We start from the raw sequence: 24,596 nt of genomic DNA, 5'->3' as shown, positions 1-24,596 counted from the left end.
CTAAAAAGAAAAAAAGTTTTTGGCCTAACATGACAATGCGCTCATTGTGCAATCGGAACACCGTCCTTAGCAGAGTTACACAGTTTATAAAATTGAGCAACTGCACTGGGCCCGATTGGCGCCTAGGCTTCAGAAATCTGGTATATAGTAAAGCGGTGGTAGATGGAACACTTTTCTACCCCCATGAAAGGCTGATACTTCCAAAGAATATAAGCGCCCTACAGTACTGCGTAACCCCGTCCTCGCCGTATTTCTAAGGCGTCTCGTATTGAGGATGAGACAGGAGAGGGTTAGGGCTGAGCGATAATTTCGTCCTAACAACGCATGGTAGTTGTTTTCGTAATAAGTCAGACAACCTTGGGGAATATACACATCAAGCGCTGAAGATCCCTGCGCTCTTGTATAGACTGTATTAAGAGAAAAAAAAAATCTAATATGGAGAGAACCGTTAAGGATGGTGGGAATTGCTACTGCTGTGTGCGAAAGACATATGCGCACGTTTCAACCTTAAAAAGAAGGCGACGTGCTTATTACCTTGGTGATGTCGACTCCAAACTTTGCGGCAGGTTGGACAAACCCGAGAGCCCCGATGGTCACGCGAGACGCGCACCATGCAAGCATGTCGATCGCTTCCCAGAGATCGAGAAGGATGTTATCTGCTCGCCAATATAAAATGAATGCTCACAGATGCGCACGAGTGCTCACAAATAAAACGAACAGTGAAAACAAAAGATAATTAAGCTAAACTGAAAACGAGATACACGCAGCGGCAGGTTAGCTTCGAGGGCGTGCATTCATCGCAGCTTTATATGCACTGGCCAGTATAGTTACTTCATATAGAAGCTCTGACAACCTAAACGTTTCTTAAATGCTTGGCGTTGAAAGGGGCCGACCCCAAGCACTTCCCTGGAATGATATATACGTCCAAAATATTAGACGACAAATATGTCAATGATTCGCTCAATGCGCTTACAGTTACGGTTGACCCTTTGAGATCAACCCATGATGAATGCGTTTCATTCCGTACGCACACACGAGCACTGTTGCCTCTCTACATATGTCAGTCATTAACCATGCTTTGTGGCTAGATGCATGACCAGGTTGAAACAACACTTCTCAGTTCTCAGCGCCTCCGAAGCAACAGATGGTGCCGGAGTGCACGTTCACCTTATACATACGATTTTGGCTTGTTGGATTCGCCTATACTTTGAGCAGCCTGACTCTATCCGTGTTTGCGGCAGGTCTCCGATGCGGGCTTGTCGATTCCTGCTCTTGTGAAGAGGCGGCGGTGCTTGTTAGAATCCTGAAGTTTGGCCATAAATTGCGGCTAGTCGGATAAGCTATACCTTCCCTCACCCTCTATCAAGAAGGGGTAGTTAGGCACATTATTACCGCCCGGTTCATCTGCGCGGTGCGGAAAACTATCGAAAGCTCGATATGTTTAGGGCGAACATGTTAAATGTCGTGAAAATTGGCAGGGTCATCCGCGTGCCTTCGGTCGAACGTAGTGCTATGTGTGTGCCAGTGATACACTGCTGATCGGAAATTCCATCGAGTACCCAATGAAGCGTCCAATAAGTTCGAAACCGAAGTCCGGCTACATAACGCAACATTACAAGAAGAGCTGTTGTTCATCATTTTGAGATAAAACGTTAATCCCCAGCCGTTGCATATGATATCAGAAATGGGATGTCACGGCCCCAAATGCGGATATAAGTCAGCCGGCCAGTCCTTGACGGTGTCCACGAAGGCTTAAACGAAGCTGCACAGCAGATCCAGAATTTGCTCGACGCACAAGAAAAACGCATAGCCAGCGCCACCGCAAGCGGGCTTCTGCAGCACTGGTTTATTTTCGGATTAATTATCCCGTAGTTGCTCGTAGCAGATTGTACAGCTGTCACTAACAAATTTGGCTACTTTTTAAGGGGCTGTGAGTTTGCGGGCCCTTTTTTTTTGTGGGGAGAGGGGGGAAGCGCTTCACGCAGGGGTGGACGGAAACCAAGGCAGGCAGGGTTCCCCAGCACCTTTTGGAAGCCTTTGGGGTTTCCTGAGGATTAAAAGACTGAGAACTGCAGGCTCTGCAACCATCACTGTGAAAGGAACGCGGTGCCATGTCGTCTGACTGGGCAGCATCGGCAGCTTCACACAGGGTTCACCACGCGTGACCCTGCAGCATTGCTTTTCCTAGCGGCGCAGTACTAAGGCGCCTCTCACACTCGATGGTGCCTGCTATAGTGATGGCGAGCGAAGGGAATAACAAAGAAAGAAATAATTGAGAGGAAGCGGTCTGAAGGGTTCGCCTCCGGCGATTGTTTATTTCTCCTAGCAACTTCGCTCAGATAAAAACACGTGAAAAGGCCACGCAAGCTGGCGGTCTATCCATTTTGGGCTTTCTTTACCTCTTTGTCCCGTGAAGGCTATACGCAACGTGGAAAACTGCGCTGCATCGCACGCAGCACGCCCTGTATGCAAAACACAGACATGGTGTGGTTCCTATCATCGGAGTCGTACTATTCGAGAGTGTGTACACATCCTCGCTTTTCGTATGAAAGCGGCAAGCAGTTTTAGGGCTCTGTGTTCGCGTAAGGGCAACGCTGACCTCAGTAGAGCGCAGCTCTGGCGCTCCTCACACTCAACGGCATGCCAGTTGAGGTCGCCGCTCCGTTGGCAGGGTGGAAAACAAGGCTGGGTGGAATATATAGCGCTCGCGCCTTGCAAGTGTTCAAGGACTGTGCACGCTTGCATGAGCTGTCGCACGCCCACGCTGGCGTCGGCAGAGGTGTTTGTGTTCAGCCATCGACAAAGAGGGTCGTGTACCATCAGCACCTTTCGATCCGGACAGATGAATGGTTCGTTTGTCCGTAGCAAGCACGAGCCGAGCACTAGCTTCCCTTTCTTTGGTTCAGCCCAGCATGAGGCATTGTGCTGACCAGTTCACGAAATGGTCAGAAATTCGGTAGAGTTCTCCAATATTAAACTTGTGTTTAAAAAAATGCGAATTGTGGGGTTTAACGTTCCGAAGCGACACATGGGCTATGAGGAACACCACGGTAGAGGGCTCCGGATTAATTCAGACTACTTGGGGCTCTTTATGTAAGATTCGCAGACGTCGCACAACTCACGGGCGCCTTTGGCATTTCCGGCCATCGCAGCCGGGGATTGAAACCGGCTCCTGCGGTTCAGTGGCCAAATGTGCTGACCACTGAGTCACCGCGGCTGTTTAGACCAAAACATTTGAATTTTTATTAACGGGTAGCATGTGCATGTCAGGGTATTTCACGATTAGGAAAAATCCTGCTGATGTAGCACTGTTTAGGTGCAATTGGATAGTCGAAATCATACGTCAACGTAAAAAGTTGAAAAACTGCTCATCAAATGGTGTTAAGATGCCCAGGACCGTGTTTCTGGTGTACGAATCACCCGGGGCGGGAGACTTTTACCGGAGTTGCTTGCTTCGTTCTGAAACCAAAACCCTGTGAATAAAAGGGACATTAACTTCTGAAACCACCATTGTCGACGCGTGGTCACCACCACTTCATGCGTAGCTGCTAACGTTCTCGTATTGGTGGGAAATGCCCCTGCCACTCCGAAGAGCGGAATGGTGTTGCGTAAGGGGGGGGGGGGGGAGGGGGGGAGAGGAACGCTGTACCACGCCTCCCTTATTTTGTGATGGCGCGTGAGCAGCATATAAGAAATAGTCGTGAGGGGTAGTAATTGTGCTCAGAACGAGTGTTTCAGGCTACAGTTGTCGTGTGCGAGCAGATTTTTTTTTTCCTGGAATGAATTTAACATGTACGTGGTTTTCGGCGTCCTCCGTTTCCGATATGAGAGCACAAGCGCGCAATGTAAGGATGGCGACGAATAGCGAATTCTAATCGCCGCGTTGACGTGAGTACAGGTTATCCGTGTTGTCCAGGATGAATGCAAACTCCTCTACAAAGAAGAGGAATATAGCCTGCACAAAACAAATATAGGCTACTATTGGAGCTCCTGTTAGAAACAGAAGGGCAGAGGGCACGCGTGGTAATAGTTCATACGCAATGTTTTCGGTCCGAACACAGTGCAAGAAAGAATTGAATGTTACCGACGCGGGTTTGGAAGAACGGGAAGGAGAAGTAGTAGACGAATAATAAGATAACCTCTCTTGCGTAAAGGTACAGTGACATAGTGTTCTAGGCATTATAACAGGGCATATCTACGCAAGCTACGAGGAGGAGTATAGATTGTCAACGTAGTCAGACAGAGCATCCCTCGGAGGATAAAGCTTGTGACCTTAAGCATACTCTACTCTCTATTTTTTCGACACATAAGTTACATTTTTATTTTCCTATACGGAGAAGATAGTACGTAGAACACACAAGACGATGGGCACTCCGGAACCTTTCAACACCCCTAAACGAAACGTTTAAGGGTGAACATGCGCTGAGGTGAAAGGTGCGAGTTTTGAATGTCAGCAGAACACTTCTACTTTTAGAAAACCATTCGGTTTCTTCTATCAGTACGAGAACCAGGAAGCTACAGGCATACGGCTCCCAGGAAATTAAAGACCTCTAAAAAGAACACGTGTACTTTGTTCATTGATATCGTCGCTGCTGCAGTGATAGCGATCAGCTTCAGGTACTTTTGAATATACATTTTGTCTTCAGGCGTCGATTCAGAGTTTCTTTTTCTTCCAGCTTCACAATTTTCGTAAAAGTCGGCACAAGAGCGAAGCAGCGCTAGGCAGCGCTTGCGAGTAGTAATTTGTGCAACGAGTGCGATGGGGCGTGTTGCGGTGACGCGAGGAGACGAGACGGCAGCCACAATTAGGGTAGGGTTGTCCACCCTAGTCGATCATCGGCCGGCGCCAGAAGAATCGCGCCGCCAGTGAATCATTGGCGTCGGCGCCGGTCTTGGCCGGGTCCACCACAGCCCAGGCCATGAAGGACGTGTAGGAGAAGATGAGCTCGTCGCCGCTGCGCGGCAGCACCTGCGCGGCTGCCTCGGCGCAGTCGCGAATGAATTGCTCGCGCTGCTCCGGGAGGACACGATGCATCACCTGCGACGTCCCCATGATCAGCTCTGCGCGGAGAGATCGAAGCCATTAGGATGTGTAGTCAGCAAAGCTTGGTCGCGGACTAGCCGGAATGGCATCTCAAGGGAATGCGTCTGCATTTGAGCGGAAACACAAAGAAGACTACATTAGACGCGATCACGCACTGTCAGCTGTTTAATGGGGGAAAATCTTACACTAGTTTACGCAAGAAATCATGCACGCTGTTGGGACTGGGAGTCCGAGCCAGGAAACGGTCGAGGCGACGGTGAGTCAAAGGAAGGGTATACGCTTGGGCTTGTTGGTTCATAACTGCAAGGTGAAAAACGTAGCGCAAAGAGACGAGGACACAGAAAGACGGACAACACACGGCGCTAACTTCCAACAATGGTTTATTTCAGAAAGAAAGGTGGTTTTATAACGACATCACTACCAACACGCCGTCAAACCATGAGCTAGCAAAGCGTATCAGCCAGATATGCGAGCTCTTTCGCCATCAATGATACAGAGGGGGTACTAACACAATCATCTTTCAAAAGTGATATCCATTCCGCTTCTATGATTTCTCGTGTCAACCGGTTATTGTGCACTTTTAAAACCATGCATTGTTCAAGAAGCGGTATGCAGTGACACGACCGGCAGTGGGCTGACAACCCTTTTCCACGCATATCATCTACGTCACGCCCATGCTCTCGAAGCCTATCATTCAGGCATCTGCCAGTTTGCCCTACATACTGCTTGCCACAGGAAAGAGGAATTTGATAAATGACATTTTCAATACAATTGACAAACTTTTTCCTATGTTTTTTCGTACAACCAACACCCTTTTTAGATTTTTTGAAATGTTTCGTACACAGATGACTCAACTTCTTCGGCGCCGAAAAAACCACTCTAGCTCCCGAACGTTGCGCTATTTTTTTGAGATTATGGGAAAACTTATGAAAATAAGGAATGACGGCAACTTTTTCTTTCTTACTCATGGCTTCCTGGTTATCCTGGCCTTTTTTATTGCAGACTTTTTTCAAAACACCTTCCGCCACAGACACTAGGACATGGGAAGGGTATCCAGCATTCTCAAGCCTCTTGCACTGCTGAGAAAAACTTTCATGCATGAGGTGCGGGCAAGACTTCTTCAGAGAATTAAAAAATGAAAGGCTGGCAATAGATCTTTTCACGAGCTTAGAATGGGCTGAATGAAAAGGTAACAATGGTTTTTCGCCGCGAGGTTTGAACATCCAGCACGTCCGGTCATGATGCATTGTAATGCTGATGTCAAGGAATTGGATAACCCTGTTTTCAGGTAGTTCAAACGTTAGTTCAAGAGGACTAAAATGGTTACGAAAAAGGGTGAGAACATTAAGAACGTCATCCTTAAAGGAACTGTCATTACTGTTAAGAACAATCAGAAAGTCGTCAACGTACCTAAAAATCTTGATTACATTGGTATCTTTTACAATATCAGCAAAAGACCTGTCCAAACGGGCTAAAAACAAATCGCTGAGGATGGGTGCAATGCAGGAACCTATACAGATGCCATCTTTCTGAAGATAAGGTTTATCATCCCATACTATGAATGTTGACTTGAGATATAATTTCAAAAGTTCTATAAATCCATTCACCGAGATGCCAGAAGCATTTTGAAAAGCAATCGGCCCTTGCTGGTCTATACATTCTTCAATACAGGATAACAAAGCATCATGCGGAATGGAATAATACAGATCTTTTATGTCCACAGAGAACGCGCATAGGCCTTGTCCCTCATGTGACTTGAAAAAATCTAGAACCTGCTCAGAATTACGGACAAGAAAGGGATCCTGAATAGACAGCAGCTTTAGTTTTTCTTGTAGGCACATGGCAACCGATTTTTGCCAAGTACCATTCTCGGATACAATTACTCGGAAAGGAACATCAGTTTTATGGGTTTTTGCATTGAAGAAAACGTGAAGAAAGTCCTTATTACAATCCGTAATTCTTTTCAAAACAGAACCAAGGTCTAACTTTTTGCACAGTTTCTTCGCTTCAGCTTTTTTCTTTAAAATGTTTACAGTTGGATGGCAGTTAAAAGCGGAGGACAGAGCTTCACACGCTTTTTCATTAAACATACCAGACGGAAACACAGCAAACCCTCCTTCTTTATCCGCAGGAAGGAGGCACAATGAATGCTGCTCGAGATAAGACTTAACACGATTTACAGGAAGTCTGGAAGGCTGCCACTTACATCTCACCAAGGTATCGACGCCTGCCGAAACACACCGGTCAGCCTCTTGTTCAGGGACAATTCGGGAAATCTGGTGAACGAACGTGAGCCGCTCCGCTGAAGACGTACTTGGCTCCAGAGCAAACTTAGGACCCAACGATAGAACAGATTTCACATGGTCAGGAAGATCCAGTCCTTGCGGGGTATGGATGACAAACCGGGGTGAAGATGGCTTGTTGCCAAGCTGACTTCTGAGATAGCTCAGTTGTCGCTGCCAAACGAAGTCCGTAGTCTGACTGACAAGCCGCTGGCACTCTCGAAGCTTGTTCCTTGCTGTGGATTGGCTCGACCTTTGGTGAACAAGAAGATGCAGAAATTCCTTGTAGAGACGAACTTGTCGAAACGACTCAGCCTTCAGAATCTTGCACACTCTGACGCCATGTCCTCGTGAAGGGATAAACCCACCGAAGAGACGCTTCACCTCATCTGGTAGAAGATTATTCCGGCAGCAAAACGAGAATGTCCTAGCGCAACTGGTTGCAACAGCAATGATGGCTATGACAGTCGAAGTATCCACAGAACACATAGAGCTCGCATATCTGGCTGATACGCTTTGCTAGCTCATGGTTTGACGGCGTGTTGGTAGTGATGTCGTTATAAAACCACCTTTCTTTCTGAAATAAACCATTGTTGGAAGTTAGCGCCGTGTGTTGTCCGTCTTTCTGTGTCCTCGTCTCTTTGCGCTACGTTTTTCACCTTGCAGTTATGAACCAACAAGCCCAAGCGTATACCCTTCTGAAATATATTTCTAGTACAACGGGCCCTTTTATGTGTTCTGTGGATACTTCGACTGTCATAGCCATCATTGCTGTTGCAACCAGTCGCGCTAGGACATTCTCGTTTTGCTGCCGGAATAATCTTCTACCAGATGAGGTGAAGCGTCTCTTCGGTGGGTTTATCCCTTCACGAGGACATGGCGTCAGAGTGTGCAAGATTCTGAAGGCTGAGTCGTTTCGACAAGTTCGTCTCTACAAGGAATTTCTGCATCTTCTTGTTCACCAAAGGTCGAGCCAATCCACAGCAAGGAACAAGCTTCGAGAGTGCCAGCGGCTTGTCAGTCAGACTACGGACTTCGTTTGGCAGCGACAACTGAGCTATCTCAGAAGTCAGCTTGGCAACAAGCCATCTTCACCCCGGTTTGTCATCCATACCCCGCAAGGACTGGATCTTCCTGACCATGTGAAATCTGTTCTATCGTTGGGTCCTAAGTTTGCTCTGGAGCCAAGTACGTCTTCAGCGGAGCGGCTCACGTTCGTTCACCAGATTTCCCGAATTGTCCCTGAACAAGAGGCTGACCGGTGTGTTTCGGCAGGCGTCGATACCTTGGTGAGATGTAAGTGGCAGCCTTCCAGACTTCCTGTAAATCGTGTTAAGTCTTATCTCGAGCAGCATTCATTGTGCCTCCTTCCTGCGGATAAAGAAGGAGGGTTTGCTGTGTTTCCGTCTGGTATGTTTAATGAAAAAGCGTGTGAAGCTCTGTCCTCCGCTTTTAACTGCCATCCAACTGTAAACATTTTAAAGAAAAAAGCTGAAGCGAAGAAACTGTGCAAAAAGTTAGACCTTGGTTCTGTTTTGAAAAGAATTACGGATTGTAATAAGGACTTTCTTCACGTTTTCTTCAATGCAAAAACCCATAAAACTGATGTTCCTTTCCGAGTAATTGTATCCGAGAATGGTACTTGGCAAAAATCGGTTGCCATGTGCCTACAAGAAAAACTAAAGCTGCTGTCTATTCAGGATCCCTTTCTTGTCCGTAATTCTGAGCAGGTTCTAGATTTTTTCAAGTCACATGAGGGACAAGGCCTATGCGCGTTCTCTGTGGACATAAAAGATCTGTATTATTCCATTCCGCATGATGCTTTGTTATCCTGTATTGAAGAATGTATAGACCAGCAAGGGCCGATTGCTTTTCAAAATGCTTCTGGCATCTCGGTGAATGGATTTATAGAACTTTTGAAATTATATCTCAAGTCAACATTCATAGTATGGGATGATAAACCTTATCTTCAGAAAGATGGCATCTGTATAGGTTCCTGCATTGCACCCATCCTCAGCGATTTGTTTTTAGCCCGTTTGGACAGGTCTTTTGCTGATATTGTAAAAGATACCAATGTAATCAAGATTTTTAGGTACGTTGACGACTTTCTGATTGTTCTTAACAGTAATGACAGTTCCTTTAAGGATGACGTTCTTAATGTTCTCACCCTTTTTCGTAACCATTTTAGTCCTCTTGAACTAACGTTTGAACTACCTGAAAACAGGGTTATCCAATTCCTTGACATCAGCATTACAATGCATCATGACCGGACGTGCTGGATGTTCAAACCTCGCGGCGAAAAACCATTGTTACCTTTTCATTCAGCCCATTCTAAGCTCGTGAAAAGATCTATTGCCAGCCTTTCATTTTTTAATTCTCTGAAGAAGTCTTGCCCGCACCTCATGCATGAAAGTTTTTCTCAGCAGTGCAAGAGGCTTGAGAATGCTGGATACCCTTCCCATGTCCTAGTGTCTGTGGCGGAAGGTGTTTTGAAAAAAGTCTGCAATAAAAAAGGCCAGGATAACCAGGAAGCCATGAGTAAGAAAGAAAAAGTTGCCGTCATTCCTTATTTTCATAAGTTTTCCCATAATCTCAAAAAAATAGCGCAACGTTCGGGAGCTAGAGTGGTTTTTTCGGCGCCGAAGAAGTTGAGTCATCTGTGTACGAAACATTTCAAAAAATCTAAAAAGGGTGTTGGTTGTACGAAAAAACATAGGAAAAAGTTTGTCAATTGTATTGAAAATGTCATTTATCAAATTCCTCTTTCCTGTGGCAAGCAGTATGTAGGGCAAACTGGCAGATGCCTGAATGATAGGCTTCGAGAGCATGGGCGTGACGTAGATGATATGCGTGGAAAAGGGTTGTCAGCCCACTGCCGGTCGTGTCACTGCATACCGCTTCTTGAACAATGCATGGTTTTAAAAGTGCACAATAACCGGTTGACACGAGAAATCATAGAAGCGGAATGGATATCACTTTTGAAAGATGATTGTGTTAGTACCCCCTCTGTATCATTGATGGCGAAAGAGCTCGCATATCTGGCTGATACGCTTTGCTAGCTCATGGTTTGACGGCGTGTTGGTAGTGATGTCGTTATAAAACCACCTTTCTTTCTGAAATAAACCATTGTTGGAAGTTAGCGCCGTGTGTTGTCCGTCTTTCTGTGTCCTCGTCTCTTTGCGCTACGTTTTTCACCTTAGAGTCAAAGGACTTTTATGTACAGTATGTACAAGGGCTTTTACATGATACAAGGGACAAGAGCACCACGGGCAAGCACAAAGAAGTAGGGCGGCCCCGGCGGCGAGCGTAGCTCCGGCGTGATGGCTCTTCTGCTGCCCGTCTGCTGCGCGGGTTCAGCGAGGCTCCGCTTTATAGCCGCCCGTGCCCGTTGCGGCAGCCAGCAGTTCAAATCCTCCAATCAGGTCACGGCACTGGCTACCGTTCAAATTGGACGAATGGCCGAGAGGCGACGGCCGACGAAGCGTCGGAGGAGTTCGCACCGACGGAGAGGAGGGGAGGAGGAAGGGTCCGCGTCGGCGGGGCGGGATGATTCACGCTGCACGCCGCGACATGTCCGAGAGAGTCTGGGCCTGCTTGGAGCGTCGGCGAGCGCGCAGCGCTGGTTTCAACTTTCCAGAGAGGCCAGCCAGCGAAATGTGGGCGCCGGCACTACAGCACCACCGCCGCCAGACAATGCGCCACGAAGACGAGCTACTTCCGCGTGGCTCGGATGCGGGGCGCGCTCGTACGCCAGGCTCCTCCACGTTCTCGTCCGGTGTTCAGCCGCAGGTAGCTCCAGGCTCCTTTCCGAGAACGGGTCCCGCTCGTCAGGACAGGATCACTGCTCCGCACCTTTGTCGCCCAGGTGACTGGATCAGCCTCGCTCGGTCCTTCGGAAGAGCTTGCTTCTCTGCATCGGTCGTTGATCGTTCTGCATGTTGCCAAGAACCGACCGACAACAGGCAACACCCAACACGAGCAAGTGCCCTCCGTCACCCGTCAATACACCAGACTTCAAAGTCACAAAACTCTGCTGGCTATATTTCTGTCCCCTTTTTGTTCCCTCCTCAACAAGAGACGCATGTGGGATATGAGAACTATAAAGCAATAAACTCAAGCAAAGTGTCAAACACATGAAACACTCGGAATAAAATGAATGCAAAATAAATTTGCTCTCTTGAGATCACTCGGCCAGAAAAACACTCAGCTGAGGCCACAAATGAGGATATCAATTTTTCCCCGATCTCCGAGCGAATTTAACAGCTGTTCGCGAAGTGACAAAATGTAAGTCATTAGGTGGCGAAGGCAGCCTTGCTTAGAACGCACAGTTTAGTGCGTCTGCGTTCGCGTTTACCTCGCTTCCAACGGACGTTAATACTCGCTAACGTGGAAGCTAAAGTGTCTGCCTCTTTCACTGCGGCTGCGCTTTTCTTTTCTCTCTCTCTCTCTCTGTACTTCTCCTTCCAGTCTCTACGGGAGGTACAGTACGAGAGCGATTCGCTTTCACTCACTAGCGACTTGTCCCTTTCTTTGCGCTTCGCGCGCCAGTCGCGACGTCCCATAGCAAGTGCGTAAGGCTTCCGATGTGGCCGTTCTTTCTTTCTCTTTGTTCGTGGTGGCAAGTGAGACCCACGAGTCTTCAATTTCTCGCGCACCCTTTTGCCTCTCCGCTCGATGTGTGGTTCGCCTCTACCGAGCCTTTTTGATTTTGCGCCTACTGGAGAGCGTTATCCTGACAGGCGGCTTTCCATCGCGATACCTAAGCTTGGCCGAGCGCTTAGACGGTTTCTTCTTGGCAATTTTCTTGCCCCTGTCACTGCGGCCTCGTACAATCTTTCGCTCTTTGAGCCGTACACGCGCTTTCCTTCCGCGCGCCTGCCGATTTCTATGGGAGCGCGGTTTCTCCCGTGAATGCGGCGGAAAGCGAGAGCCCGCATGAGAGCACGTGCCTTTGCGCGTCTTGCTCTCTCTGTGCTGGCGGCAAGATTCACACTTGTCCCGTTTCTTAATTTTTCGCCTCACGGGCAGCGCTCTCTTGTATCTCGGTTTCCTCCGAAGATACTCTTTCCCGCGCGAATGTTCGTACGATTTCTTTTTGCAGTTTATATTACTGCCAAGATCTATGTGCCTCGACCCACTTATGCGCTTCGCTTTGCGCGATAGTGATGCCTCGCACATTTCTCTAGCTCTGGTTCTGACGTTAGTTTCAGGGCTAACAACGTGAATGACTTTACTGAAGTCATTTTGCCGGCGACGTTTGCGCTTCCGATGGTGGCAACCCGTTTCCGCGCCCGCGCGCTTGCCCCTTCTCTCTTTTCGGCAGCGCCCGTCTTTCTTATGCCTGCCTTTCATCTTTCGGCGGCACCACTCTTTCTTTTGCCTGCCTTCCATCGTCTTTCGGTGACAGCTCTCTCTCTCGAGCTTGCCTTTCCTCTCCTTTCGACGGCAGCACTGTTTTTCTTGTCTGGCTATCACCTTGTGGCGATAGCTCACATTCCTGAACTGGCGGTTCCTTTTCTTCCGGTTGCAGCTTTCTATCGTGAGCTTTCCTTTCATTTTTCGATGACAATACTGTTTCACTAGCTGGTTCTTCGAAAACACATGCTGCTTCCGTAGCCTAGGTTCCTACTGTCTGACAATACCGCTCTGATTGTCAGCCGATTCACATGTGCTACCTAGATCAGGCCTGTCTTTAGCGCCTTTACTAGCGTCCTCCAAACTGCGTTCTTCCTCGTCAGCCTCTACGAGTGCACATTCGTCCTCATCTTTCTTGGATGGAACGACGTCTACAGCTCCCATGTCGTCTGGGAGGTTCTGTGCTCCACTGTCGTCCAACACCTTAGCTTCTACAGGCGCGGACGAACCAGTGTTTTCTACTGACTTTACTGCTGACACGCAGCTCTCGTCGTGCTCCTGGCGCGTTTCAGCTGATAGCGGATGAGGGTCGGCTCTGCACTCAGTCGCGATGTTCCCGCTACTGCAGCTGCTTTCTGGAAAGTCGCAAAGCTCAGAGCAGTGCGAAAGCACGGGACTCGTTTCGCATCGCTCGCTGCAAACACTAGCGCACAACTCAGCGTCCGCAAACTCTATATGCGTCCGCATCCGTTGATCGGAAGTCTCAGGTTTCTGCATTTCTGTTGAATGCGATGCACACCGCCGTGTGTCATCCTCGTTTACTTCGCTAGCGTTGGCACTGGCGCTTTCATTAAGGTCCAGACGGACATCCTCTCTGCCCTGTTCGGCAACTTCTCCTGCTTTCGACACGCTAGGAGATCCGCTTTCCGGTAACTCCGCCACAATTTCAATGGGCGAGACCTCTGTAAGTGCATCGTCCGATGCTGTGACTACGTTATCCGATGATAGAGAGGTTTCCTCGGTTGGCGAATGTGGGGCAGTTCCCAATGTTACAGCAGCAGTTACATCTGCCAAGTACGGACTACCTTCCTCTGTGCCGCACTGGCAGGGCTGCTCTACAGCGACGCACTCTGCCTCTGTGTCACGATCTTCCGACCCTTCAGCATTTTCGAGCCACTCTAAAATGTCGGCTTTAAACTGGTAGGGAAAATCGTTAAACGATGGGGTGCTATTCTCTCGCAGGTACCTTTGGGGAAGGTCCAGCGGTGACACGTTATATTTCGCCAGTAAGAAGCTTTTCAGCTCATCGTAGTTCGCCAAGCCGTCGTCCAACAGGCGCTTGACAACGTCATACGCTTCGCTGGAAAGCAGGGCTACCAACTTCTGTGCCCAACCATTCCGCTTAACGCGCTTTCTCTCGCAGACGCGCTCGAACTCCGCCAAATATTTCGCCATATCTTCGGCGATCACGAAGGGCTGCGGCCTGTCTCTCAGCTGCTGACCGTTGGTCTCATGCAGAGCGGACAATGTTTTATATCTCTCGAAATCGATCTGATGCGCTTCAAGCTCCGGGTCCATCAGTTTCTTAGCGCGAGCACGCCGTTTTATCTCAAACTGTCTCCGTTTTTCTTCCTCTTCGCACTCAAGCTGCTTCGTTTTTCTGTCTCTTCGCGCTCAAGCTGTTTCTGTTTTTTCTGCCTCTTCGCGCTCACGCTGCCTCCGTTTTTATGCCTCTTCGCGCTCACGCTGCCTCCGTTTTTCTGCCTCCTCGCGCTCACGTTGCTTCTGTTTTTCTGCCTCTTCGCGCTCACGGCGTTCTTTGATCCCATCCCAGGCCTCATTGGCTTCCTCAGCCGTTACTTCCTCTGCCCGCATGATCTGAAGAATCGCATGCTTTCGTTTTGCAGGGCCCAAATCAATGCCCAACTCTTCACAAATTTCGATGAGTTCTTTCACTTTGAAGTTCTCCATCGCGCACAATAGTCTCTTGCAGTTTGCCCTTTTCTTAGAATTCCCTTGCCGTTCACTACTATAGTGCTACTAGTATGACACGCGCAAGTAATTATTTCTAACAACGCCCCATTTACTCCCTCTGCACCAGCTTTCGTTTCAAAGCGCTCCGACTTGGCTCGAAACAGCAAAGCTTTCTACAGTGCTACACACAGCCCTACTCTAAACTACAATCACGTGTGCTAGAGCAGTCTGGCGAATTGAGGGGAGAACATCAGGCACTCACCGCGCCGAGGTAGCTGACGCCGGTCGATCCCGCAGCTGCCATCCACTGTTGGGACTGGGAGTCCGAGCCAGGAAACGGTCGAGGCGACGGTGAGTCAAAGGACTTTTATGTACAGTATGTACAAGGACTTTTACATGATACAAGGGACAAGAGCACCACGGGCAAGCACAAAGAAGAAGGGCGGCCCCGGCGGCGAGCGTAGCTCCGGCGTGATGGCTCTCCTGCTGCCCGTCTGCTGCAAGGGTTCAGCGCGGCTCCGCTTTTATAGCCGCCCGTGTCCGTTGCGGCAGCCAGCAGTTCAAATCCTCCAATCAGGTCACGGCACTGGCTAGCGTTCAAATTAGACGAATGGCCGAGAGGCGAGTGCCGACGAAGCGTCGGAGTAGTTCGCACCGACGGAGAGGAGGGGAGGAGGAAGGGTCCGCGTCGGCGCCGGCAAGGCGGGATGATTCACGCTGCACGCCGCGACATGTCCGAGAGAGTCTGGACCTGTTTTGTGCGTCGGGGAGCGCGCAGCGCTGGTTTCCAGAGAGGCCAGCCAGCGAAATGTGGGCGCCGGCACTACAACGCCGAAAACACGAATAAGTCAAGATAAAATTATTTTCTGTATGCCAATGCACGCGGGCAACATAGTGTACCACAGCTGCTCATGATAGACTAAGAACCCGCGCGCCTGCCATGCTCTCTAGACGTCGTCATGCTGTATGGCTCTAACTTCCTTCTCATTCTGTCGCGCGACATGTGGACGATTTCCGTTCTTTCAAATTGCGGTGCAGTTTGGGCAGCGGATAGCTTAATCACAGGACGCTGCAGGTATCTTCAGCCAAATTCTTGCTGCCCTTATAGACAGCTATAGACACAGCTATTCCTCACATCCCTCCAATCCCACCAGGTGGACACTGGTAAACGAACCACCTTATTTTGGCACAGCTCATTTGGTTCAAGGAGGTCTCCCAAGTGCGAAAACAACGGAGATGTTGGTCATCTGTGGCCTATCGCGGTCTGGACATGATGCAGGCTAGTGGCTGCCACACCAGAAGAAGGTGGGACTCTGTTCTTCGTTCGGCTGCCTTTGCTCTAGCCTCTTCGTGCTGTGGTGTCACCATCTGCCACGCGACAGATCTTTTCATAAAGAGGTCGAAGGGTGTCCCTATATATATAGCCGCCGCGGGGGCTCAGCGGTTATGGTGCTCGGCTGCTGACCCGAAAGACTCGGGTTCGATCCCGGCCGCGGCGGCTGGAATTTCTTTGGAGGAGAAATTCTAGAGACCTGTGTACTGTGCGATGTCAGTGCACGTTAAAGAACCCCAGGTGGTCGAAATTTCCGGAGCCCTTCACTACGGCGTCTCTCATAGCCTCAGTCGCTTTGGGACGTTAAACCCCATAAACCAAACCATAAACCAAACCTATATATATAGGACGCTTGACTGTCTTCGTAGAACAGGAGAGTTGAGAATTAAACTCCTTCCCTCCTCTCTCTCCACAGCCCCACAAAAAGTGAGAGCAACATCTAACTACTCTATGTGTTGGCAATGCGATAACATTTTAGAAGCAGTTGAGGGAAGCAGTTGAAGCAGTTTAGGTTGTCATTTCTCACCAGCCAACAGGCGAGTGTTATCACCGACGACACATTCTGGCCTCATGAGGCTTCTAACGCTATGGCGTTAAAATTGCTTGTTCCGAGGGTCGTGAATTTTTGCAGGATGTACAGCCTTTGTCAAAAATTTGGAGCTCATCGTGACCCGGATGAGGAGGCATGTTACTTTCGTTATCGCGAGAACTCATTATAAGCAGGAGCACAAGGTGGTATGTCTCCTTTCCCAGCGTAACTCGGTAATATCAGCACCGATGACAACGCCACCGCACAGCAGCGCTATAGTACCCTCGCTGCGGTCGAGGTACGTACAGTCTTTTTCAAAAGTAACCAGGCTGCATGGTTTGTTTCTAGCTCGTACAGTGGGGCCCTTACAGCTTGTCCAAAGCTGAAATGGTTGCTAAAGGTAAGGACTGGGGGTATTCTTACCTTCCAACAACTTTTGATCTTTAGGAAAGCCACCAGGGCTCCACTATACAAGCTGGAAGCAATCCAAGCAGCCTGGTTACTTTTGACAAAGACTGTACGTACGTGTCGCCGGCAGTGCCCAAAAACGTCGTTTCCAGTGCGCAGCAGAGTGACAAAAAATGGACATATCGCAGCTTATTTTACTGTTTATGGCTTGTTCAGGCAAGTTCAGGCGTTTTGTCTAGACTGCAGCAATAACACGTAAAAAACCTAAGCAAAAAAACGGTGTCTTGGAAGCCGTAATTGGCAGGAAAAACGAAATTACCTGTTACTAGCCCACGTGCATCATATGGACTTTACGAGATAATTTCGCAGCCTTTGTGCCTCTTAAAACCTCGGTTTTATTAGCGCATACACCGCTTATTTTTACTCTTTACAGTTGAGCTAATTTCTGCGACTTTCTGAGCAGAGTCACCCCACAGTTCAAAGACAGAAAAACAAGTGACAAAAAGCTGCAAGCAATTGCCACTGAGCAGCCTCCCACCGGAGGAGATGGTCTTACCTATGAAGCGAAGGTTTGAGAAAAACAGCCCGTCAATCAAAATTACCGGATGCACTGAATCTTTTAAATCGTTTTTCTCAGTTCGAACTTTTGGTACATTTAGGAAAAATATTGTTTTTATACCGCTCAGCCAAAGTTTATTTCGAAGGTGCTTTGTAGACTGGCATTTTGTGAGGAACAAGTTAAGGTAGTTATCGTGCGCAGTTGTTCTGTGTTTGGGGCGAAAAAGTCAAATTTTTAAACAGCGCAGGGATAGCAAAAAATCAAGACTGCTTTTGTGTGATACTGAGAAAAAGTGGTGATAAAAGAAGCAGCTCTTCTTCTTATTCACTAAGAGGAGCTTTCTTGCGGTAACCTATGTCGAAAAAATGAATTCGCTTGTGTTTATCCCCTGAGTTCTTGCTGCGCAATTGCGAGGTAATTAAAATGATAGTTTTCCTGAACTGGCACGCTCAGTAGCTCATTGTGATGCAATTTTTTTCACATTAAAGGCACATAACTGGAATTTTTGCATGCCCTAATGGCATAAGGATCCCTGAAAATTTCATCAGAATCGGGAACAGGTTCAAAAATTAACCTTTCGGCCGCGCATCCCCTTTTAAAAACGAGTACTTCTGTCACAAGGTATTTTTATGCGATGATGTGACCGGAAAATGGAAAAGCACGTGGGCTCCGACTCCACATCGCATGGCGAAGCTCCTGATCACGTATTTTCCTTGCAACGATTGTGAAAGCTGAGATGCACAAGAACGGGCCGTGGCGTCAAGAGGCTGCCCACGTGCACATGCTCGAGCAGAGTGGGCTCTGACGACAGCGCACGTGCGCACGTGTTCGTACCGTCGAGGTTCTCCGTGGCTGAGAGTCGCCAGTTGGTCTCCAGCACCTTGCTCTGCTTGACCTGGAATCCGGCCTCCTCCAGCATCTTGCACACGGGGACGGCGCACTTCTCTCCCTTGGGCAGCTTCGGGTGGAACGCCTTGTAGTCCTGGAGGGGGAGCCACATGGGCGGGAACCGTACGGTTATAATGCGTGGAACACCGATTCCCTCTTGGAAACGTCAGCGTTGTGGGAACATTCTGTCTCTATGACGAAGAGAGTAAAATTTATGGGTGATAGAAAAGCGGCTACATCGACTTTTGGTTCCGATATAAGAATGACCCATTATCTTGCGAGCGCAGGAAAAAGATATTGTCCCAAATGTGCGAATTGCAATGTTCTCCTCTTAGCATCGTGGCTTGCTAATATTTCGGAAGTTTAAGGGCACAGGATGCAAGCCCTTTATGCCTATTTAGGATCCGCTCTCGCAGCAACTATTTCACACTGCTCATTCAAGTTTGTTTATTTTTATCCCTTATTTTCTGATTCTTTCTTGAACTAGACATTGTTTTGTAGAAAATATTCACAGTTTGGTTCTTCATTTCCTGAGAATGTATGTTTTGCTGCTTTCTTTGACAATAAACGTTATTTAGGAAAAACAATATTGCGTAGGTGTGCAAAATTCCAGTTCAGTAGCTCTACATCTCCCTGTACGTAAAGACGGGAAGTCAGCCTTATATCTTTTGACCTTTTGTAATGATGAGTCACATGCAAAAGAAATCACAATTCGAGATACACAGTGCCGGACACAAATACCGGTTCACCTGAGTTTTTTCGCCAGATATGTCATCTACTGAAACATCCTTTTTAGTAGACATCAGCCATGCAGCACGTAGCAGAGTCAAATTTTCGCTTCTTTTCCCGTTGAATTGCTTCTATGGCCTTCTTTGTGATCTGTTCTGAGCACCTCTCGAGCGACACCAGAGTGTATACGTTCTCACTGACATCTGTAATGAGTTCAGTGCATTAACTATAGGGCCGTGCTACTATCCTTGAATGTGAGAGCTGCGTCTGAAGTGGTAATTCGGAGATGTGCATTCAAGGAAGGCACCAAAATCAGGTAACACTCCAAAATCAGGTAACACTCATTCTCCCGATAACTATCGTCCTATATCACTCACAAGTATACCATGTAAAATTTTGGAGCATATCATATACTCTCATCTGATTGATTTCCTTGAGTCTAATTCCTTCTTTTCAGCAGAACAACACGGTTTCAGGAAGACATTTTCATGTGAAACACAGCTTGTATGTTTTACTAATGACCTTTTTGCTTACACTGACTTGAACATTGATGTAGACTGTGTGTTTTTGGACTTCGCGAAAGCTTTTGATACTGTTTCCCACGATCTCCTAATTCTTAAGCTTAGCATGCTTAACATTGACCCTAACGTACTGAACTGGATTAAAAGCTTCTTATCGAATCGAACTCAATATGTCTCTGCTAACGGCTGTTCCTCCTCTCACACCTCTGTGACATCCGGTGTACCACAAGGGTACTGGGACCTCTTCTCTTCCTAATTTACATTAACGATATTCCTGAATGCATTTCTCATTCTTCTATCAGGCTTTTCGCAGACGACTGCGTCATCTATCACAAAATATCTAACCAAACTGATTCTATTTATTTTCAGGATGATCTCACAAGCGTATCTAACTGGTGTGATAAGTGGTGCATGCGACTAAACGTTAATAAATGTAAAACGATGCATGTGTCACGTCGCACTAACATCACTGATAACAAGCGTACTTATGTTCTTCACGACATTCCACTTGAATCAGTTAACTCCTACAAATACCTAGGTGTTCATATCTCACGTAACTTATCATGGCATAGACACGTCGAACATGTCGCAAATAACGCCAACAGGACTCTTGGATACTTGCGCCGAAATTTCTCTACCGCGCCTCTGCCGATAAAACTATCCCTTTATAAAACATTAGTACGACCAAAGTTAGAATATGCATCTGCAGTTTGGGATCCTAATATAATCACACTGATAAACACACTAGAATCCATTCAAAATCGTGCAGCACGTTTCATCTTAACTAACTATTCCCGTTACGCCAGCATTACTTCTATGAAAAACACACTTGCCTTACCAGACCTTTCTTCGCGCCGGAAGTGTTTTCGACTATGTCTTTTCCACAGACTGTATCACCATAACCCCCTGTTAAAGGATCATCTTTTTTCGAGCCCTTCATACATTTCATCCCGTTCCGATCATATATTTAAAGTCGGTGTTCCATTTTCTAGAACCAAATTGTGTCATGATTCTTTTATTCCTAAAACCAGCGTTGACTGGAACGACCTTCCTCCCTCCATCGCTGCCATTACCGATGTTGAGAACTTCAAGAAAACTGTGTTTTCTGCCATCATATAACTTGTTTTGTATAACTATGCACTGTATTTTTTTTTGTTGTACCACTCCTTTCTGTAATGCCTTCGGGCCCTGAAAGTATGTGAAATAAATAAATAAATAAATATTCTTTGAAGAGCACGTTCCCAGACGAATCCCTTCAACGACCCTTTGGTATTTTGGGTTCGCCCTAGGCCTGGAAAAGATAGTAAAATCTGAGAATCTTCCTTCCTCCGTGGTTACCGTCGAGATCATGCAGTAAAGCGGGGCACACACTCACCGCGGCCACCTCGCTCCAGCGCCCGCTCTTGGCGAGCGCCTTGTAGAGCGGCTTCAGGTTGGACTGGACGCGGAAGAGCAGGAACAGCTCGCCGCCATGGTCCCACAGCAGGCGGCGCATGTTGGCCAGCGCCCCCTGCTTGTCGCGCACGCTCTCCAGGTGGTAGAAGGAGAAGATGCGCCGGAAGCGGCCCCAGCTGGCCAGGGCTTCGCCCACGTCCTTCTCCACGTCCATCACCTCGTAGAGGATGTCGCGCTGCGCCGCGTTGCGGCGGAGCACCTGCGACAAAGAGAACAGCTCGCACTTATTGGTTTATTGGCTTGGTTTGGTTTGTTGGGGTTTAACGTCCCGAAGCAACTCAGGCTATGAGGGACGCCGTAGTGAAGGGCTCCGGAAATTTCACCACCTGGGGTTCTTTGACGGGCGCTGACATCGCACAGTACACGGGCCTCTAGAATTTCGCCTCTACCGAAATTCAGCCGCCGCGGCCGGAATCGAACCCGCGTCTATCGGGTCAGCAGCCGAGCACCGTAACCACAGAGCGTTACCGCGGCGGGGCAATAGTTTACACTGAGTCGCGCAGACTTGAAGTACACTGAGTCGCTAGTGACAGACTGATATTATTAAAAGCTTAGGAGACACTTAATTGTGGAATGCGTGTGACAATGCGGTAGCATCGCTTTGCGTTCACCAACGAGCTTGAGATACGGGGTAGATCCTCTCCCATAGACACCCCTGCATGCATTTGCTGGTCGATGGTTCGACTCCTATTCGATGGCTGACTCCGGTTACGACTAGCATTTCTGTGCTGCATCTCACGTAGATTGCAACACAACCGGCTCCGTACTTGTGCGATAATTTCGGGAGTCAATCTTTAATCCCGAAACCACATCACTGGTCATTCTTGTCCATCATCTTATGGATACATGTACAGGTATATAGGAAGCGCTGCTGTGAAATGTCTGAATGGCAAAATAGACTAAATATTTTTGAGTCGTGCTTTACCAAACTAAATGCGGTGAATATAGGTATTGTACAGCTATAGGTCGTGGATAGGCACACCAGCAGGTCAACAGCACCGTGTGTTTATCAATTCCCGCCAGATGGAATAGGCCCCTAACAAGGATATGGTATAGTTTATGGTTTGGGGGGTTTAGCGTCCCAGAGAAACTCAGGCTATGAGGGACGTCGTAGTGAAGGGCTCCGGAAATTTAAACCACCCGGGGTTCTTTAACGTGCACTTACATCGCAGAGTACACGGGCCTCTAGAATTTCGCCTCCATCAAAATTCGACCTCCGCGGCCGGGATCGAACCTGCGTAGTTCGGCCTAACAAGGATATAAAACACGCTCAGTTCTTCCACTGTCTCCAAGGGGTGAATAAACTAAAGTATGACCGCATGGTAACCCTAAAGGAAAGCGCCCGCTCCCCAACCCCCTGGATCACAAGTGAGATGGCGCTTTTAAGAGGACGCCTACTGCCAGCTCTCGTATCACTAATTGAACATGAATCGTGAATGTCTAAGCTAAATGCCTAGTAAGAAAATGGGCGATAGTTTTTTTTTTTTTTGAAATGCGATGGTCACGCCATTTTCTCCAGAAATGTCTCATATGCAGATGTCTTCGAAGAATTTTTTAATTGAGTTGTGCCTTTGGCAGCCACCCGACCCCAGAGAGCTCATTGTGATGTCCACTTCTTGGCCGAAACGTTTCTCGTGGCTCAAATTTCTCGGGGAAACATTATATTTTGGCCACCACGAGAACACGGAGTCCTGATTAGGGCATGCGAGTACTGCAAGTCTATACGTCGTTTGATCTAGAGCAAGACCTTAGCATTATTATTGCGGCAGGCATTCGTCCATGTCCGGGGTTCAAACTTCAAACCATCGCTTGTGTAAAGCAATCGCTCTGCTGTTCACATCAACTAAGAAAAAGAATGCCGCTTCCGTGGAATATTGATTTTTAAGGAAAGGAAATGGCGCAGTGACTGTCTCAGTTCTCGGTGGACGTGCACCTAAACCGCGCCGTAAGGGAAGAGATAAAAGAGGGAGTGGAAGAGGGAAGAAAGAAATAGGTGCCGTAGTGGAGGGCTCCGGAATAATTTCGACCATCTGGAGATCTTTAACGTGCACTGAAATCACACAGCACACGGGTGCCTTCTGCGTTTCGACTCCGTCAAAACGTGGCCCGGCACGGCTGGATTCGAAGCCAGGTACTCCGGATCAGTAGCCGAGCGCTCTAAACACTGAGCCCCGGGCGGGTGCCACTTCACTGGACGGCGTTAAACTCATCGCGGGCTGGGAGAGGGAGGTCGAAATGATCTACGACCAAATTTCGGCTGAGATCGCTTCCACCTCCAGCTGATCAAATCAGATGCGAAATACGGAATTCATTAACATCCCTAACCTCTATGCGTTAGGCATGACTTCTAAACATTTGGGAAATGTAAAATAAAGGTTGATGCGCTTTAGCACAGACCGCCCTCAGTAGCTCTCTATACACAATGGCACGAACCTTGATTGCATCAGCGGACCTTTCCGTGGCGACCACGACACGGTGGCGGCCACCGAACTCCTTGATGATGCAACGGGTCAGGTCACCTGCACCGCAGCCCACGTCGAGAAACTGGTCCCATGACGTTGTCTCGGGCAACTTGCCCGCCAGGCACTTGAACGCCTTCTCGCAGTCGCTCATGAAGTACGGGCGCCGGGACGTCATCCACGGTGGCAGGGATAACTTCTGCCCACCCTGGACTGAAGAGCGCTCAGCGACATCACGGCAGCGCGACTTCGGGCTCATCGCGTGATTCGTGGTCCCCATTGAGAGCGGATTGGTGGTCGACGACCATGGGCGCTTCCAGGTTCCAGTAGGCGTCACGGTTATACCTTCCGGAACACCCGTTCGCCATGACGTCTTTTTTCCCGCGATGCTGTGGTAGCCTCTTTGACTCGGCAGACCACCTTCGCAGCTCATTACTGACCGGTCTGCATGTTCTTTGATGATCGCCGTGGAAAAGGCTCGTCTTTGTCGACTCTGATTCCAAGAGCGCTGACCATGGCGTCTGGCAGCTCCTTCAGCGAAAACCGGTGATGCTGGATGGGGCAGAAGCCGGGGTGCTGGGATAGCGGTGAGGAGGCCCAAGGTAGTGTTCATCCAGCGGTCGTTGGCAGAACCAGAAGCTTGCACGATTGCTTTTCTGCGCAGTGAATGGCTGTCGTTGCACACGTTACGCAGCTGGGCGGATTTTTTTGTAGAGAATGCTGAATTTTGGCGGATTTCATAAGACCGTGCAGCGGCTCGCAGCCGCTCTGCTACGCGCGCACTGCAGGCGACAGCAAACATGTTCGCTCTTTTTTTATACAGTCTGGGCGCCGACTAAAGAATTTGGCAATCCGGACTAAAGGGCAAACTACCACTGTTCTGACCTGCTGCGAAGCTTTCCCTCGCAGTGCTGCCTCAGCCTTGCCCAGCTGCGTTTAGAGCGAAAATCCAGATCTTCTTCTTCTTCTTCTTCTTCTTCACCATAAGAAAATGGCACATACCCACGCGGGGGGATTTGCCAAGGTGCGGTGGTGAATGCCAAGGAGGTATGAGTGCGGG

The 24,596-nt window shown here is 48.5% G+C and overlaps 1 protein-coding gene across 1 annotated transcript; it reads right to left on the bottom strand.

Annotated features, from left to right (window-relative positions):
* Window positions 1-4,401: 4,401 nt before the first annotated feature.
* LOC149344205 (uncharacterized) lies at window positions 4,402-24,380 on the bottom strand. The gene is made up of 4 exons (XM_089542569.1): window positions 23,511-24,380; window positions 20,998-21,276; window positions 18,319-18,466; window positions 4,402-5,061 (listed from the first exon to the last, which is right to left on the bottom strand). The coding sequence occupies exons 1-4, from the start codon at window positions 24,336-24,338 to the stop codon at window positions 4,826-4,828; spliced, it is 1,491 nt and encodes a 496-aa protein (XP_089398695.1). The 5' UTR covers window positions 24,339-24,380; the 3' UTR covers window positions 4,402-4,825.
* Window positions 24,381-24,596: the final 216 nt, after the last annotated feature.

This window comes from Amblyomma mixtum, chromosome 5 (genome assembly GCF_055824585.1).
Source record: "Amblyomma mixtum isolate Tamu chromosome 5, ASM5582458v1, whole genome shotgun sequence".
Taxonomy (NCBI): Eukaryota; Metazoa; Arthropoda; class Arachnida; order Ixodida; family Ixodidae; genus Amblyomma; species Amblyomma mixtum.
This window is presented reverse-complemented; position numbering and strand designations above follow the sequence as displayed.